General features: G+C 37.7%; 2 protein-coding genes across 4 annotated transcripts in view; both read left to right on the top strand.

Annotated features, from left to right (window-relative positions):
• The first annotated feature begins 25 nt into the window (after positions 1–25).
• LOC111322407 (aminoacylase-1) lies at positions 26–9,722 on the top strand. The gene is made up of 17 exons (XM_022925486.2): positions 26–333; positions 457–521; positions 1,501–1,611; positions 2,339–2,410; positions 2,539–2,561; positions 3,247–3,323; positions 3,447–3,536; positions 3,653–3,709; positions 4,667–4,740; positions 5,201–5,250; positions 5,761–5,824; positions 5,986–6,028; positions 7,180–7,217; positions 7,312–7,380; positions 7,644–7,723; positions 8,449–8,509; positions 8,943–9,722. Exons 1-17 carry the CDS (start codon positions 231–233, stop codon positions 9,093–9,095), a joined length of 1,230 nt encoding a protein of 409 aa, XP_022781221.2. The 5' UTR covers positions 26–230; the 3' UTR covers positions 9,096–9,722.
• A 3,236-nt stretch (positions 9,723–12,958) lies between these two features.
• The window catches only part of LOC111322419 (97 kDa heat shock protein), a 31,045-nt gene continuing 26,465 nt past the window's right edge, over positions 12,959–17,538 (top strand). Inside the window, exons 1-6 of one of the 3 annotated variants that reach the window (XM_088732659.1) lie at positions 12,959–13,211; positions 13,446–13,503; positions 13,626–13,766; positions 14,358–14,480; positions 16,398–16,497; positions 17,253–17,380. In XM_088732659.1, the coding sequence (XP_088588785.1) occupies positions 13,105–13,211; positions 13,446–13,503; positions 13,626–13,766; positions 14,358–14,480; positions 16,398–16,497; positions 17,253–17,380 (657 nt within the window). In that variant the 5' untranslated portion in view covers positions 12,959–13,104. The remainder of the gene's footprint in view (positions 13,212–13,445; positions 13,504–13,625; positions 13,767–14,357; positions 14,481–16,397; positions 16,498–17,252; positions 17,381–17,538) is intronic. The other 2 variants (XM_088732660.1, XM_022925498.2) reach the window with 2 other exon arrangements.

Here is a 17,538-nt window from a genome sequence, read left to right as displayed (position 1 = left end):
AACAGACAAGAAACATTAATGTCTTCGTTTCCAAACCTCAAATTATCTCTTTCTTTTTTTCCTACTAATTTTTTTTTTTACTGTTAACCCTAATCAGAAGCTTATGAGCAATTTAGGGTTAAAAGCTTAGTCCCCAATCATTTTTTATATTTTCGGAATGAGCTGAGGGGAGGCGGGGAATAATCACTGTAAGAAGTCACTATTTTGTCACGAGGATTACGAAAGGAAAGATGGCGACCAAACGAGCTAAAGTGGAGAAAGAAGAAAACCCTTCAGTTACAGTTTTTAGAGAGTATTTGAAGATAAAAACTGTTCAACCAAACCCGGACTATGGTGAGTGCATTTTGAAGAAAGGATTGTTTCCTTTTGATGTCTTGAAATCCATATAAAATGAACATAGCGAAATTTTCTTGAATGGTTCGTACCTGATCACCTCAACTTTACTGTATATTTCAGACGGCGCCGTTCTTTTCCTCAAGAGGATAGCTGAGGAACTTGATCTCGCATTTAAATGTGTAAAGGTAGATATGCGGAATTCTTTAGCCCGGAATAAGACTGAATGGTCTTAAACATGGAAAATGATTTGATTAATTACTAATAAGAGGAAAACTTGGTTACTGGACGTCTTACCTCTCTCTTAGCTCTTGTTTAAGGTAGAGGAGCACGTTGGGATTTGCGTTGTCGCGGTGTAGCTCAGTTTTTTTATCCAATGAATTAATAATCTTAATAATAATAATCTTTATTTATCGTGGAGAAACACGTACCCTGCAAGCGCAGAGCCTTTTCTTCTTTTCTTCTTCTTTTCTTCTTAACCCTCCTTTTTCCCTTTTCGATTCGAGGACGGTTAAAAAGGCTCTGTTCGCAGAGTAAGAAACACTAAGCTGAAAGCTAGTTTACAGGTTTTCTACCAAACAACTGAAACAAATAATTCAAATTGAAAATAACATTATTAAGAATCCCATCTGGCCTAAGGCAAACCAGTTGGCCATTTACAAGCATGGCCAAGGATTTGAACTTGGAGCTACTGTGAAGCAAATCCAGGTAGTGGTCAGGGCAGGACTCGAACCCGGGAGTGGCGGATTGTGAGTCTGACACGCTGACCACAGGGCCACACTGCCTTCTTCTGAAGTATGATCGGGTTATTCGGGTGAATGTTGTTTCTGCAAACCCCCTGTTGTTTCTGTGAAAACCCTATGCCATGCCGGCCTTTAATTTTTAAACTTCTAACGCCCAAAGAAGTTACCCCAGGAAAAAGGACAACAGGATCCATGTTCTGTGTTTTGCTATTGGGAATTGGGTAGTATGGTAGGATATGGCAAAACATAACCCCCTCCTCCTTCTTCCTCCTCTGAAAAGTATACTTAAAGACTAACCCCACAAGGACCTCACCAGTGTGGTTCCATTCCAGCTGTATTTTGACCTTTTGTTTATGCTAAGAGTTTGATGCGAAATCCATTATTAGTTGGGTGATTTTGATTTTGACTTTGATTTGTCTGCTAGAATGCCGAGTCAGGTAAAGTTGTGGCTGTTGTCATTACTTGGAAAGGAAAACAACCCGATTTACCATCCATCATGTTAAACAGTCACATGGATGTAGTTCCAGTATTTCCAGTAAGTTCCCCAAAAGATGTATGATTTTATAGAATAACTGAGATACTACATGCAAGCTCTTCTTGGTCTTATGGCATGTTGAGAAGAGTTTGTGATTTAACATCACTTTTTCTGGTGTTTGCAAAGTTTCATCTCAATTATCTTACTTCTTGATAGATACACAAACCTGCAACACTGTTGAAGGATGACCTTCCCCCCCTCCCCACTTTGCTTGTGTTAGATGAGGCTACATGGGCATAAAGGAAATCCTCTTTTAATTTCCTGTTTATTCCTAGTAGCCTGCATGGCAAAATTTTGACAAGCAAGTGCTCAGTACAGCCATCTTTGATTTTTATAGTAATGTAGTAGAAAGGTGGGGAGAGAAATGTATCGATAGGGTCAATCACTGTCAAAAGAAAGGAGAGGGGGTGTGGTAGGGCCTTTCCCCTGCCATCTCCCCCCCCCACCCTCTCCTCCCTCTTCATGCCCTTCACAACCCAGTCTAATTCTAATTCTAAATCAAACATAGCTGGTCAAATAAATGATTACAAGTCTGTAACATTGAATTAGGCCCTTATAAGATGCCTGTATTGCAGGCTATATTCTTAGAAATGGGTACTACTTTGTGAATAAGTAATTGGTAGATATTCTTGTGATGGGCGGGTAAAATGGGGAAAAATAATAAAAGGGGCCAGAACTCACTACTTTTAGTTGGTTGATCATAATTTTATTTGATATCTCATCATAGGAAAACTGGACATATGATCCCTTCTCTGCCCACAAGACTGAAAATGGTGATATTTTTGCCCGTGGAAGTCAGGTTTGGAATCATGGCTTGTTGTTAATGCTTAACGGAAATCAGAAATCAGATCTACAGTAATTATAATTCTGAATTGTGTTATTTACAATATAAGTAAAAGCCTAATTTTTTCTTCTCTTATTTCCTAGGATATGAAATGTGTTGGCATCCAGTAAGTAAATAAAGATTGTTAGTTTACGTTGTTTGATGACTGTATCTTACCTGCATGTATAACCACAGTTAAACCTGCATGAAGCAGCTCCATAAACCTCTATTAATCAGTTGTGATTACCCTTTATTGAATACCAATGGCCTGTTTGTAGTGTTCTTCACCTGTATTGAATGGTCACTTAAAAGCGAACCATTCAAATAAAACTAAGAATCATCTTTCAAGTAAAATCTAATCTATGTTTATCTCTCAAAATCAATGTTAGTAGTATTTTTGAGTGAATTCCTGTACATCAAGAGGTCAATTGTGACATAAAATGGCTTTTTTAAATTGTTTTTTATGTTACCCCTTCTCTATGGATCCTGTATTTAGCAGTCAACCTAGCTATAATATTAAGTGGTCACTCCACCATTACCCTTGAGTGACTGCTTATTAATTAATACAGGTATGAAAGTACTGTGGATATGCTGTAGATAGCCAAAATAAACCATGCACTATGGTTATGGCTTAGATTATTTCCTTATTAATGTGTATTAGTTTCCAAATGTGCCAAGAATTGACTTTTATGCCACAGAAGGGAAATTAGTTCTCATAAAGTCACAAGCTTCTTGATTTAAGGAAGCCTTCTACTCAATGAGTTACCTAATAAAATTTTTGTTTGTTTGTTTGTTTTTTTGTTTAATAATAGGTACATTGAAGCAATAAGAAAGCTTCAGTCACAGCAGTTCACCCCATGTAGGACTTTTCATGTTACATTTGTTCCAGGTATATCCCCTTCTTTTAAGTTCCATTTATTTACACACTTTTCAAAAGCAAGTAATAAATTTACATAACATTTGTTGAAAACATTACTCTTTTCCTCCCACTTTTGCATTGCTAATGATTTAGATGAAGAGATTGGTGGAATGGATGGAATGAAAAAATTTGTGGAAATGGATTATTTTAAATCCCTCAATGTCGGTTTTGCTTTGGATGAAGGTATGCAAAATTCAGTGATTGTCTCTGTCATAGCAGAGATTTCAATCAAATGGCAGTTACATGTACTGACATTATTTCTATTTGTAATCTTGTTATAATTTGATTTTTGCCCTAAGGGCTTGCAAACCCAACAGATGCATTCACAGTATTTTATGGGGAGAGATCTGTATGGTGTAAGTGTCTTTTCCATTTTGTCTTTGAATTGCTGATGATTATATCCACTGAATCATTTCATAGTTATTAAAGATATGTAAGTTGCAAGGTTTATATCATGACATTTGCCACCTCACATGCTTGAACTATTGAACTATGAGATGTCCCAGAATAGAGGTACCTATCCCACTCGGCCTGCATTACAGTCTTCGTCATTTCATTTTGCCATCTGGGGTGGGAAAACTTTGAGCTGAGTTGTAGTCAGAGGAAGAAATGACAGAGGTGAATGCAAACCAAAAGATTTAGAGGATAATAAGGAGGAAAGAACAGTGTACCATAGCCCTTCAACTCCCGAGATTTGATTCTTAATTCTCCCCTCTAGCTGGTAGATATTTCCTTGTAAATGAGTCACAAGAATTTGGCATTAGATCAACTTGAAGATAAAAAATTCTACCTGATGAGTTTGAGTATTCTCATTACATGTTTGTTTAATAATGTATGTTGAATAGTGTGGTGAGAAGTTACATTCTCTGTTAATCACTTCTGCAAGTTAAAGGCCAGGGATAAAACATCTGAGCTCAGCAGGAGAGTTTTCCTTGTCTTTCCTCTCCCTTTACAGGGTCTTTGTTTTTTAATTTTTGTTGTTGCTTTCATGGCATGATTTAACACTACTGAATCTTGGTTCATACATTCAAACCTTGATTATGTGGATTTTTTGATTATCTGAATTTTTAAATTATCTGAACTCTGGATAATCTGCAATATTCAGCGCATGATCCCCATGAGTCCAGATAATCGAGGTTCAAATGTACTGATAGGCTCCAGCTTCGCTTGCTCACCTAAAATGAAATGGAAAAAATAAAGCTACACAAGCTACATTTCATTCTAAAGTAAGCACACTCCACACTAGATAATGTTTAATTTTCAGCAATAGAGTGTAATTAGATATTGAATATTGTGTTATGTACACTAAACAGGGTTAAAAGTAATTTGCAAAGGTCCTCCTGGCCATGGTTCCAGATTTGTGGAGGGTACAGTTGGAGAAAAGATGGTGAGTACTTTCAAGGATTAAAATTGTTTTAGACTGAATTCTAAGGAAACTTTCAGATTCATGTACCATAAGGATTATTTTCTCCTTTATTGCTCCCTGGGCTGTCTTTACATAGTATACAGAGAAATACCAAATATCGTTGGCTTTTCGTTGTGCTCAAGCACTGCAGTAAAGAAATTGTAAGCAACAGAATATGGTTACATCTTGGAAAGACTTTGCACCTCAGCTAGTATTTCAAGCTTGAAAAATTTAAGGAATTTTGCAAATGAATGTAATGAACACTTAATGAATACTTAAGAAAACATGTGCAGAAACTAAGAAAAGTAGAGATACTTTTCTTAGTTTCTGCACATGTTTTCTTAAGTATTGGATTTTTTAGAAAAAAAAAATAGCCTCAACAAAAATCCAAACCAAACAATTCACTGATAAATTGCATTTGGTTTTCCATCCTGAATTACAGTGCAAGATTGTACAGTCCTTTATGTCTTTTAGAGAAGAACAAAAGAAAAGGTATGAAATCTCACCCAGATATCAACTTACTGAAGAAGCATTTAATGTAACTGCTTATTGTTTGAAATGGAGGTGGTTTCTAAGATCTTAAAATTTTTATTTACCATCGTGACTGATTAAGAACTGTTCCCCAAAATACATACTGCATCTTAGAGAAAAAATGCTGATAAGCATTGTCCCTAGATAAGCTTAGCACCAAAGAATAGATACTTTAGAGAGTTTTGGACTAAAGTGTGAATATGGTGTAACATTGTGATTATCTGAAACACACGATGGAAGCAGCATGTAGAATACCTCAGTAGTGTAAAACTGTGCTGCAATAAGTTGCTACCTCTGAGAGAAGTGTTCATGAAAAGATAAAAAATTTGTTTTATTTCTTAATTGCTATTCAACTTTGAAAGCTTAATGTCAAAAAGAATAGTGAAGTTTGATGATTTTAAGTAATTGTTTTTTTGTTTTAAGTTGTTTGTGGAGTTGAAAGGGAGTTGAAACTATCTAAAATTTGTTCAGGTTGAGCTCCAATCCTGATCTTAGGCTTGGTGATGTAACTACAGTGAACTGGACAATCACAGAGGTAAATGACTTGAACTTTCTCTTTATTAAAAAATGTTTCAATAGAACTGTATAGCAATATTGTCTTGTGCTCATTTTTAAAGCAGGGGGGGCATCCAGATCTGTTTGTTGTTTTAAAATTGAAATTATAATCAACAAAATATGTGCATTTTTCTTTTTAAGGGTGGAGTGCAAGCTAATGTCATTCCAGCAGAAATGTCAGCAGGTAAGGTCAAACGAGTATTAACCCCTCGCACCTTAAGATTGATAAGCATCTAATTTCTTCCACCAGTGTCACCCTCCCTTGAATCAAACATTGAGGCCCTGGGAATAAAAGAAATGATCAAATCTCAACAAGCTCTTGATTGTTAGAGATTGGTTCATTGGTTCATTTATTTCACACTATTTACATAAAATTAAGATAGATAGAAAAGTAATGTTGCAACAAATGATTACAGAATAAAATAAATAAAGTACAGATTATAAGAATATGTGTGGTGGCCAAAGTAGCAAAGGCTTTCTAGTTGGCCACCACCTACTTTTAGATAAATAAAGAAATAGTACTGAGCTGGGATTAATGTGCAAGAAAGAATTACTGGTATAAATTTAAGGTATGTTAGGGATATATTGAACCAGGCAAGATTCTATATAGGAAAAGCTTAATAAGAGAGGAACAGACACACACACAGACAAACAAACCAAATTCTTCCAAGGAGTACCACAGGAAATCTATAGAGAAGAGAAGGGAGAACTTGCATACTGATGGTAAGGTGTTAAAGACCTGGAAGTTGTGGCTCTTGATAGCTCCAAAATTTGCACCATTACAATTGCCACCTCTATTCATAGACTATGAATTCTGTGTTTTGGTGTCCTGTCGAGCTGCATACATCAATTTTGTTTTACCATTCTGAAAGCAATTTTCCATTTAAATGTCAAGAAAAGTTCATAATTGCATGATGTTGTTTCTCTACTTTGCGCTTTTTCATTGTTTCCTGAAACTTACTTTAAAACACGTAACCAATCAGATGCAAAACTGAAATAAACCTGTGTCCTCAGGTCACATCAATAGCCCTTTCCGAATTACACTTGGCCTCATTTTCAAAACGAGTCCTGGTGCTCATCCTTTCATATGATTATAAGTTTTCATTCACATGCAAATTAAACTCATTTTCACAAGAATGGTCGAGCACCAGGCCTCGTTTTGAAAAAGAGGCCAAGGGTAATTCGGAAATGGGCTATTTTCCTACCCTTGAGGGTGATAACTTTGAGTTCTCACCTTCTCTGAGGCATATGGCAGCAACGATCTCTTTCTATTCAGCCCTGTTTAGAGCGAGTTTTAAATTGTAATCATATCCAATTTGTTTCTTCCTTGACCAGTGTTTGACATTAGAGTCACCCCAACTATGGACGCCGTGGTATAGTATTTAGTTAATCTCATTATGGTTTCAATTTATCGCTTGTAGACTGTGTTATTGTAATTAAATTGATACATTTTCATCTGTCTTTTAGGAACTCGAGAACAAAATAAAGCTGTGGTGTGATGAAGCTGGAGAAGAAGTGTCTTATGAATTTTTACAGGTGCAAGGCTGAAAGGATATAACAGAGTCATTGGTCACTTCCCTTCAGTAGGGGTGGGGTGGTATGGGTCCATACTTGGCTAATAACTTACACGCATTTGGTGATGAACAGTAACTTTTTCTCGGTGCCAAAGATATGCAATGGAAGAACTCCTCCCCTCTCTTCTAGTTGCGTCCTTATTTTACCGTGGAAGAAGCGTAATATTATTTAGTACTCAATCCAACATTTGTAAAATGAAATGTTACTGTTCTTCCCTCTTTCAGAGAGGAAATAGTTGCCAATTAACACCGACTACTGTGGATGACCCATGGTGGAAAGCCTTCAGTACCACTTGCAAGAAAATGTTAGTTTTCAACCACGCTTTACGGCGTTTTGTTGAAGAACTGATAAACGTTACGATCTTTAAATTTGCAGAGGCAAATTGAAGAAAAGGAACGAAAAAATTCGCTACAAGTTAGGAGAGTATGATATTAGAAATACATTCGCTTTCATGGGCTCGTTTTGCGCCCCACTCTCGAGTCCGGTCTTTTTCGTTCCTACCCAAGAAGAAGGAGTGCGGGCTCTGATTCTCGAACAGCGGCTGATAATCGAGCCTATCGCCCTCAGTGTTATACTTCCTGGCCTTTTCGTGACTCCTCTGGGCTTCAGACCAACTGGTCCGGCTTCGACTGGTCCATGCCCAGGTTATTGTAATGTGTTCTTGGGCGAAACTCTTTACCTTCACTGTGTATCTCTCTACCCGAGATTATTTAGAGTCACCAACAAATTGTCAGGAAAACATGACCAAATGCTATCGGTGGAAGTGAGGGAAAGGGGAGTGGGAAACCCTAGTGGAGACAGCAGCCAGTCCAGAGAGGAATAGCGTCATTCTTAGTCACATCACGCATAAAACTAGAACTGGGATAAACAAGTAGGCTGTGCTTCAATTCTCATAGGCTTACTTACCTTTCGCCTCTTTTTCAGTAGCACCACTGTGAGGTGCTATCGCTGGGTGCAAACTTTCGCCCTGCAGTAGAATGCAATTATTCTCTTAATTATTTCAATTTATTTATTTATTTTCTTTCTCAGGAACATGAAAATAGAGAAAGAGATTTTTCCTGCTGGAACAGATAGCCGCTTTTTACGAGAGGTACAGTTCTTAAACCAGCAAGGAAAACTTTAGAATAACGTTTATCCACTCTTATGGACTTACTGCGAAAGTTTAACACCAAACTTTGATAAAAAGGAAATGAAGCTCTTGATTGTCAAAAAATTGTCCTCGTCAGCACCCTAGGAAATGTATAGTGAGCCGTATGGGGAAAATGCAGACTGACGTTGAGATGTAAAGTATTAATTTCTTCATCGTCATCATTGACATCGACAGTCACTCCCGCTGACTCTGACTTCTACATTGACAGTGACGCTGAGTGAAAATGACTTTGACCGTTTTGACATGACATCGACTTTCGTATTGACTCATGTTGTAACATTTAAAGTGACACTATATTATACTTCAGTTGCCATGGGTAATAACATGTTTTTAGATCTTGTTTGCTCACTGATTTTATTCTTCTTCCCTACAGTTGGGTCTTCCCGCCATCGGTTTCTCACCGATGAACAACACACCGATTCTTCTTCATGACCATGACGAATTCCTCAACGAGAAAGTTTTCCTGCACGGAATAGAAATCTATTGCGAGTTGTTAACAGCTTTGACAAATGTGCAGCCATTTTGAACGAGAAGAGTACAAAATAAAGATAAAGATATGATATCGCGGCGATTCGTGTGAAAGGAAAGAAAACCTGCATATCGGAAAAACTACAATAGAAATCTACATACATATCATGAATTAAAAAGTGTGTCATTACAATATCAACCTATTTACAAAGGTGTTCATAAAGCGCTGTGTTTTAATTTCGGGCGTGCGCAGCCTTTTTTCCTTAGATTGTGTACATATGTCTCCTGGACAGGAATGATGTCTTTCAGGGGGTGGCAATCCGTTGATTTTAATTTCTTCAAAATGTTTCGGTCTTGTTTGTTTCAAAGGTTCTTGATAAAAACTGTAAATGAGATAAAACAGCGTTTATGACATCGGTCTAAAAAATTTCGTACAACCGTAAGATCGGACTCGGATGCCCTTCAGACTGAAAGCGCATAGCTAAAATTAGGCAAAACATTGGATGTAAAAAGATGATCAATCTCTGCCTGAGAGTAATGTTCCTTTCTCAATGTTCGTAGGACGTGTAAACACTTGTTTGCTTTGACAAGTTTAGTTCTTACATGCTCATCAAATTTTCTGTCACTCTGTAAAGTTACTCCTGGTAAAACGAAGCTATTACATTGGGGAATATTATTAATTGGAGAGTAGAGTAGATTATGATTTTTCTTTCTAACGACCAGCTCTTTACATTTGCAAGGGTTGCAGACCATTCTATTGTCTTTACACCATGTTAAGAACTGTCCTACTAAGTCGGCAGACGGGTCACTATTCCCAGTGATAGGCGAGAGAATAGTGGAATCATCGGCATATTTAAAAAGCACTTCTAGGGCAACCATTAAAAAAAATCTCCAAATCATTCAAAAATATATTAAAAAGATACGGACTGCTTACACTACCTTGTGTGGCTCCTCTATTAACAGATTTCCACTGCCCTCAAAATTTATAACTAACAACACGTTGTCTTGCATAGAGGAAACTATGATACCAATTGATAATGCACGGATTTAGAGGTAGCTGTTTCAGTTTGGCAGACAAAACAGCATGGTTCACAAAATCGAAAGCCTTACTCAGTGAAGTCCATCGTAAAAATTCGCACTGCGCTACAGTCACTACTATCTAAATACTTGTATGTCTGGTGCTGGATAGCGAGCAAGGCATTTGTGCAACTACCCGCCTGTCTGTATGCAAATTGGGTGTGGCTCAGGTTGTTCTCAATGACTGACTATGCTTGTGTACGATACACGACCTTCTCGAACAACCGCGCAATAACGGGAGTAACACTTTAATACCACGGTAGTCTGAGTACTCTATAGCCATGTTCACTTTGGGGAGAGGATTAACATTTGCCCTCTTCCAGGAGTCTGGCCATGTATGAGTAGACAGCGACAGATTCCAAACGTGAGTGACGATTGGTGTGAGTCAGGACAGTCTTTCCAGATCCAGCACGGGAGGTCGTTTGGTCCCGTTGCCGTTTTCTTTGCATGAACTAAGGTATTCCAAACACACCGCTCAGATATTTTCGGGGGCTTTACAATGTCCGGGATATCTATATCACTAGGTCTAACGTAAGTGTCATCATAGCACAGGTTGGCGAAGTAGTCGTTCAGACTTACTAGAGAGTTCTTGTCCAAATCTATCAACTACATGAACAGACAGAAAACGCATGCGCTGTAAGTACCTCTCGTTATCCCATACAAAGCCTTAGAAAACTTAGTGTGGGACAACAGGAGGTACTTACAGTGCACGCATTTTCCGTCCTGTCATGACCTGCGACGCTGCGATAGGGCGTCCACGCCCTTCCACCACTCACCGCTCCCAATGACAGAAGGTTTTCTTATGTTCTCGGTTATCAGCTCAGAAGTGCGCTTATTAAATAAAGACAGACGTTCCTTGTTGTTTAAAGATATACGGGACTTAGTCCTCAGCATACACTTGACAAATGGGGACATCCAAACTGGGTCACGCGATGACATGCGTCCAGATTTTTGCGGCATCCACTTAATCATCACTGCAATAATCTTCCAAGACGCTGTCTGAAAAACATGTTTGTCTGTTGACTGTCCTTTCATTGAGGCAACAACGAAAGTCGTAAAACTTCTGAAGAGCAACGGGAGAATCTGAAGGACTTCGCACCTACCCTTCCCCAAACTTAACAACTGTCAACCGATAGGTATAGCAAGTTAGGGCTAATATTGTGGGTCAGGTTAGGGTTAGGTGCGCAGTTGCTCGGATACTAGTGACATCGATCCGAGAAAATTATCTTTCAAACCATTATCTCAGATGCTTTGGGAAAAAAAAAAAACTACGCTTTTCACTTCACTGATTTTAGATTTGCTTCACTGTCGACTATATAATAAAGGGGGGAAGTTTCTGAAGAGACTGTTGTAAGTTGGCCAACGTAAAGAATTTCAAAGCTGACGTTTCGAGCGTTAGCCCTTTTGTCAGAGCGAAGACGACATACGCGCAGTGCGAAAGTACGACACACACACACACACTCACACCCACAACTCACAGTGCCTATTTTAATCCGACAAAAGGATTATTCAAAACTAACCTTGACTGTTAACCGCCTGGTTTACCATCTGTTCATCAACTAGCAGTAAACAAGGGCGTTCCTTTGATTTTTTAAAAAAAAAACTGTTCAGACAGGTACGAATCCCCCGTATGCGAGTGTCTTTACGTGGGGTAGCCTTAACCATTGTTTTAAACTATATAACAACGGTCTCGTATTTACGGAGCAAAAAATTGCAAATGGAGTATATCTAGTGAAACAAACCACGCGGATCTTTCTATTTTTGACGTGTGCAATTTTCTTAGAGAAGAGTTGAAAGTTTTTTAGTTTATTGAGTGGCGGTTTGTTTAACGGTCGTTGTCGTTTACCGTGAGTTTACAGTTTTCCGTGGTGGTATAAACGTGTTTGTTTTGATTTTCCGTTTCGCTTCCGAACACTATCACTTGACATCTGAAACCAATGCTTTCACCCTCGAGAGGCTGGATATCGCTGAAAATCGTGAACTCGTGGGCCATTTTCGGTTTTTGAACATTCTCGTCCCCAGAGCCTTCACTTTCTTAGAGAAGCGTAGTACTGAAGGGATTCGAATGTCATGTTTGAATCCTACTTCCGGAAAACGGCTGCCAGTTTTAGAAATCTCTCTTTCTCTTTTTTCCATTTTTTAATCATCCAGGAATTTCGTAAACTTCCTGAGTTGTTTAGTGGAGCGAAAAATTGTGACCTTGATATGTTATACAGACAGTAGAAATTTCTACAAGCGTCCAGAACAGTACGAAAGTTGATTCTTGTAGAATCATCCTCCTGCACTAGTCCTTGCTTAATTTAGATAATAGTGTAATTTGCCAGGAATAGTGTAATTGTGTAATTTTCCCAAAATTAGGTTGTCTCGGAAGGTTCTCGAATTTGTTTTGACACTATATAAATTGAGCAACTTTTGTTAGCTCAACAATTCAAAACCACCCGCCGTCTCGGTGCGTGTTTTTTTTACTACGAAGCAAGACCAGCGTGGACTTTATCATTCTGTGTTAGTACCTGAAGGGTGAGCTCATGACTGTTTCCTACGATTATTTTCAGATATTTATTGAATTCACTGAGAATAATTTATTGGAATCAGTTGACTGGTAATCTTTTACTTGAGGTACACCCATGCACAAAATAAAATTGATATTTTTCATTTCAAATATTATCCAAAGCTCATGAGAAACTTATCTTGAAGTATTTTAAACTGAATGACGCGCACATTTGGTCTTTGATTAATAATATTTCCGGTTTTTCGAAGAACTGCACGTAGAACCGAAAGATCTAGAATTTTCTAGAAAGATAGCGAGGAGCTGGGTATGAATATGACGTCATATTTCCTTTTATGGCATGTCATGGCCGATCAGTGACAACCGGCTTACTTTCAACGTGAACGGCCACGTGAATTTCGTCTTATTCAAGAGTATCGTGGTGCGCTTGGGTTAATTGAGCGAATTTTTCACTACCAAGGTCCTTACTCTCTGCAGAAGAAAAATGTCTGTTGTTGGGTTTGATGTGGGAAATGAGTCATGTTATATTGCCGTAGCCCGCGGAGGAGGCATCGAGACCATCGCGAACGAGTTCAGCGACAGATGCACACCGTAAGTACATAAATCAGCTTATAAATCATTGAAGAAATCTGAAGAATAGTCCCTTTTTCCTTTACGTACTTTTGTATCGAATTATTACTGGTTTGTATTCAAAGTATGCTTATAAACTGTAGTAATGATACGCTCCTTTTTCTTTAAAATGGCGTGAGGGTTAGTATGGTGTGAACGAAACTTAACCTTTGTACATGTACTTTTAAAACTTGCGAACTTCTTTCTACCCTACAGAAGTGTGGTCTCGCTCGGAGAGTCCTTGAGGAGTATTGGTGTCGAAGGGAAAAATCAGGTAAAGTTGTAATTTTTCTGTTTCGTTTGTGAATCAATTGGTCAAATTTAGTCGTAGCTCTTTTTCTTAGCAAAGAAATCGTAATATATTTTTAAACTCACAATACCATGTGAATTTTGCAGATGATATTCAACTTGAAAAATACTGTGAGCCAGTTCAAGCGGCTTATCGGTAGGAAATTCAGTGATCCTGTCGTCGAAGATGAAAAGAAAAGACTACCTTGCCAACTTGTGGAAAGACAGGGAGATTGCATCGGCGTGAAGGTAAGATTTTCAAGCTTCCAAAAATTTCTCTTTTTTATTTGAGATGTTCACTGGCTATCGTTTCGTAGTTTTCGTAGGATTATATTTTTCGTATTCTTTAAGAGGATTAACTTTTTCCACATGATAATGAGATGTTCAATCAATGTTTGAATTCGATATTTCACACGCAATACACATGTAATAGATTTCTTGTGGATTTAGCATAAATGAAGAATGTCGTAGACCTCGGTAAGATCATGCAGCAGTGGTAGCAATGCTTGGATTTGTTTCAAGTTGTGCCTGACAAAAAAAAAATTTCAGTATTGTGGCGAGAAATGTTTTCTGATAGATTGATTTGAGCTGTGACTTTTGAATATATGTTTAAATGACCCAAGAAAATATCAGTTTACCTGGTTGCACCATTCAAATGCACTGTTAGATAAATGCATCAATGTCGCATTCAGAAATGTTTTCACTTCAACTCTCAGACACTAATTTGCTCATCTTGAAGTTCCTTAGTAAGACAGAAAAAAACGTTTCTGAGGAAAACATTTCACTAGAAATGAAATTCTCAGAAAACGAGAGTTTCTGAATTGTTTTCTCTTGTTGCAGCTGCATTATCAGGGGAATGAGGAAGTATTTTCACCAGAACAGATTATGGCCATGCTCTTGACAAAGCTGAAGACCATTTCTGAGAAAGAACTGTCCACTAAAGTTACGGACTGTGTTGTTTCTGTAAGTGCTTAGAATATTGTTTCAAATTTTTTCCTATGTAGTACTAAGATGTAACTTTAATTTTTTCATCATGATACATTTGGGAACGAAGAAAATGAAATTGAAACCTAGAATGAAACTGAATTGTTACAAGGGTGTTAACTTGAGTATAATAAGTTGCTTGGTTTCATTCCCTCTGTAGGTGATTATGCAGAATTAACAAGTGTTGTATAAGCCACAATACTTGTTGCCATGTTGTGGGCCATGCTAAAATACCAAGAACTTACCGTATTTATCTGTGTATAAGTCAATCTTTTATGACCAAAAAATCAGCCGAAAGAATCACCCTTGACTTGTACATGGATCATATATAAAGACCTGACCCAAGTAATCCAAGAAATTAGCAAAACAATTGCCTGAAGTCTGTTAGGAAAACCAGTTCTAATCGTGTTCAAGTTTCATCAGTTTTCAGCGCGTTCCTCATTGACAAAAAAGTTTGAAATAATGGATTTTACGTGGCTTAAACAGAAACCTACTGGAGCCGATTTCAATTGTATCTTCTGATCTGTAGAGTAGACATTTTGCCTTACAGCTTTCCTGCTTTTCACTGTCCTGAATTCTTGTTTTCATGGAACAATTGCAGTAGCTTTGTGACCTGGCAAGTGCTGGCAAGTTTTCCAAGATGGTGGTGTTTTCATCAAGTGATCCTTTGAAGGTCTTTGGTGTTCCTTTGGTCCACTAAATCTTTCAAACTCAACATTGAGATAAAGGTTACTTAAATGCATGACAATTTCATTTTCAAAGTGATTTACAAAATATGGTAAATCAGTTCTCCAGTAAATCAAGGTGCTCGTATCTGCTTAAATCATGAATCATGGTGTTGTAAACAAGTGCCACTAAACTTCACAACACACGGTTACATTTTGCTCTGCAGTTTTTTTTTTAATTTGCCATGTTTTCAATTCATAAATAAGAGATCGACCATTTGGGAAATTTCTATCAGTCTGAATTTTTCTTTAATTAGAAATGATGAAAATTCCAATTTTTTTTACCTTGAAAATGGGGGGATCGACTTATACACAGGTTCGACTTATACACAGATAAATATGGTAACAGACTACAAATTTTTTAATTTTTGTAGAGAAAGAAATCAAATAAATGGAAATCATATTAGAGGGCACAAACATGACATAAGGCTGAGCAGATTATTGTTAAGAACTGCAAATAGTTCAAGTGAAAATTCCATGACCTTGGTACTACCGCTGGCAGATGTCAACCCTTTAACAACCAGGAGTGATTAGGACAGAATTTCTCCGTACAATATCAAAATGAAATCAAGCAGACAAATAATGTGAAAGAAAAAAAAAAAGAAAAATATCCCTCAGTGGATTATTAGTTGATCCAATACCAAATCATCTGAAGTACATGATACATTGAAACAATTGTTTAGCAGACGTTATGGAGAATTGCTATTGAGATATTGGGAATGAAAGATTTAAGTGTCCAGGGGCCCGTTTCTGGAAAGTCCCAGTAACTTAATGGGCCCAAAGCCATATTTTATAATCAAAAGTTAATCAATCGAGAAGCAGGCTCTGACACCCTATCCAGTCCATTTCGTTTCTTTAGCTGCTAGTTTTATCAAATAGTATTCAAAACTTTTGAAACCCCTTCATTGAATGAAAACAAAACAGCTTTACAGGCTTATTAAGATACAGGGACCTTCAAGAAATGGGCCCCAGGAACTTGTCCAGACAGTAGCAGTTATCCCTCTGTTGTTTAGACCATAAAGGGTACACAGATGGGGTTTTTATAAAGAAATTTGGCTAAAATTGGCAATTCAGGCTGCTATACACCAATACATGTATGTTGGCACAATTGCATTAAAGGATATCAAGTCAGTACCCTGTAGCAGAATTTCAAATGTTCAATTTTTGACAGGTTCCCTGCTATTATACAGACAGACAAAGGAGAGCAATGTTGGACTCAGTCTCCATGGCTGGACTGAACTGCCTCAGACTTATGAATGACACCACTGCAGGTAAATTTAAAAGAAGCAAAAGAAAAATTCTCCTTGTTGGTCTCCAAATGTTTCTTGTTATGTTTACTGTGAGAATTTATCAAATATCAGCTCGACTGATATTTACTTAATGCTAAATGTGGAGATATTGGGAAGTGAAATTTAGTCTTCATCACCAAACTCTGGTGACTTTTTAATCCTAAACCCATAAGAGTAGCCAGCTTCTGATCTCTCCTTTAAGCATTTGTGGGAAGCAGGGATGGTGCAGTGCAGATATTGCCTGCCTCCCACCACTGTGACCCAGGTTTGATTCCTGGACCTGGCATCATAGGTGGGTTGAGGTTGTTGTTGGTTCTGGTCCTTGTTCCCTGAGTATTTCTCCACATCCTCCAGTTTTCCTTCCTTTGCTTTTGCATTCGTTCCAATTCAATCTGGAGTCAAGTGCTTTTTAACATGAGCCACCAGCTTGGAAGATTGGGCAACCACTTTCTACATTATTGACCTTCAATATATTATTATTCATTTATTATAACCCTTGGTTCAAATTCTTAGGTCGTGAGAGAAAAGAAAATGATCACCAATTTCAGAATCTCCTGACTGTTAATCAAATTCTCCTTGTCATTGCCACATGAAATGTAAAGAGATCTGTATGGAGAATAACAGTACTGATCTTAGGGTCTAGAGGGGTTAACCCTTTTTTCCCTCAGGAAAGACAGAAATATTACCTTCTCTTTCCAATCGCTACAATTTTTGTTCCTTTTTATTCTCTTTTCCAGTTGCCTTGGCTTATGGTATCTACAAACAGGATCTACCGACTGATAAACCTAGAAATGTGGTGTTTGTTGATATGGGTCACTCCTCAGTTCAGGTTTCTGCCTGTGCATTCTTAAAAGGACAACTCAAGGTTTGTTGCATCTTGGCACAAAGGGTTTTGTATCTTACACCTCATTATGTGATGATGTCAACCTTTATTCCAGACTAATAATGTACAATACAACTTAATAGTTCTTTTGCGTGAAAAATGTACTGGTTTTTATCTGTTGTGATGAAAACTCTGATTTT

Source organism: Stylophora pistillata, chromosome 9 (assembly GCF_964205215.1).
Source record: "Stylophora pistillata chromosome 9, jaStyPist1.2, whole genome shotgun sequence".
Lineage (NCBI taxonomy): Eukaryota > Metazoa > Cnidaria > Anthozoa > Scleractinia > Pocilloporidae > Stylophora > Stylophora pistillata.
Note: the sequence above shows the minus strand (reverse complement) of the source record. Positions and strands in the feature narration are given on the sequence as shown.

Coding starts and splice junctions, on each gene's coding strand:
- LOC111322407 (XM_022925486.2), top strand. CDS start 231: ATGGCGACCAAACGAGCTAAAGTGGAGAAAGAAGAAAACCCTTCAGTT. Junction 3,324..3,446: donor TCATGTTACATTTGTTCCAG/GTATATCCCCTT, acceptor CTAATGATTTAG/ATGAAGAGATTGGTGGAATG. Junction 3,710..4,666: donor TGGGGAGAGATCTGTATGGT/GTAAGTGTCTTT, acceptor TACACTAAACAG/GGTTAAAAGTAATTTGCAAA.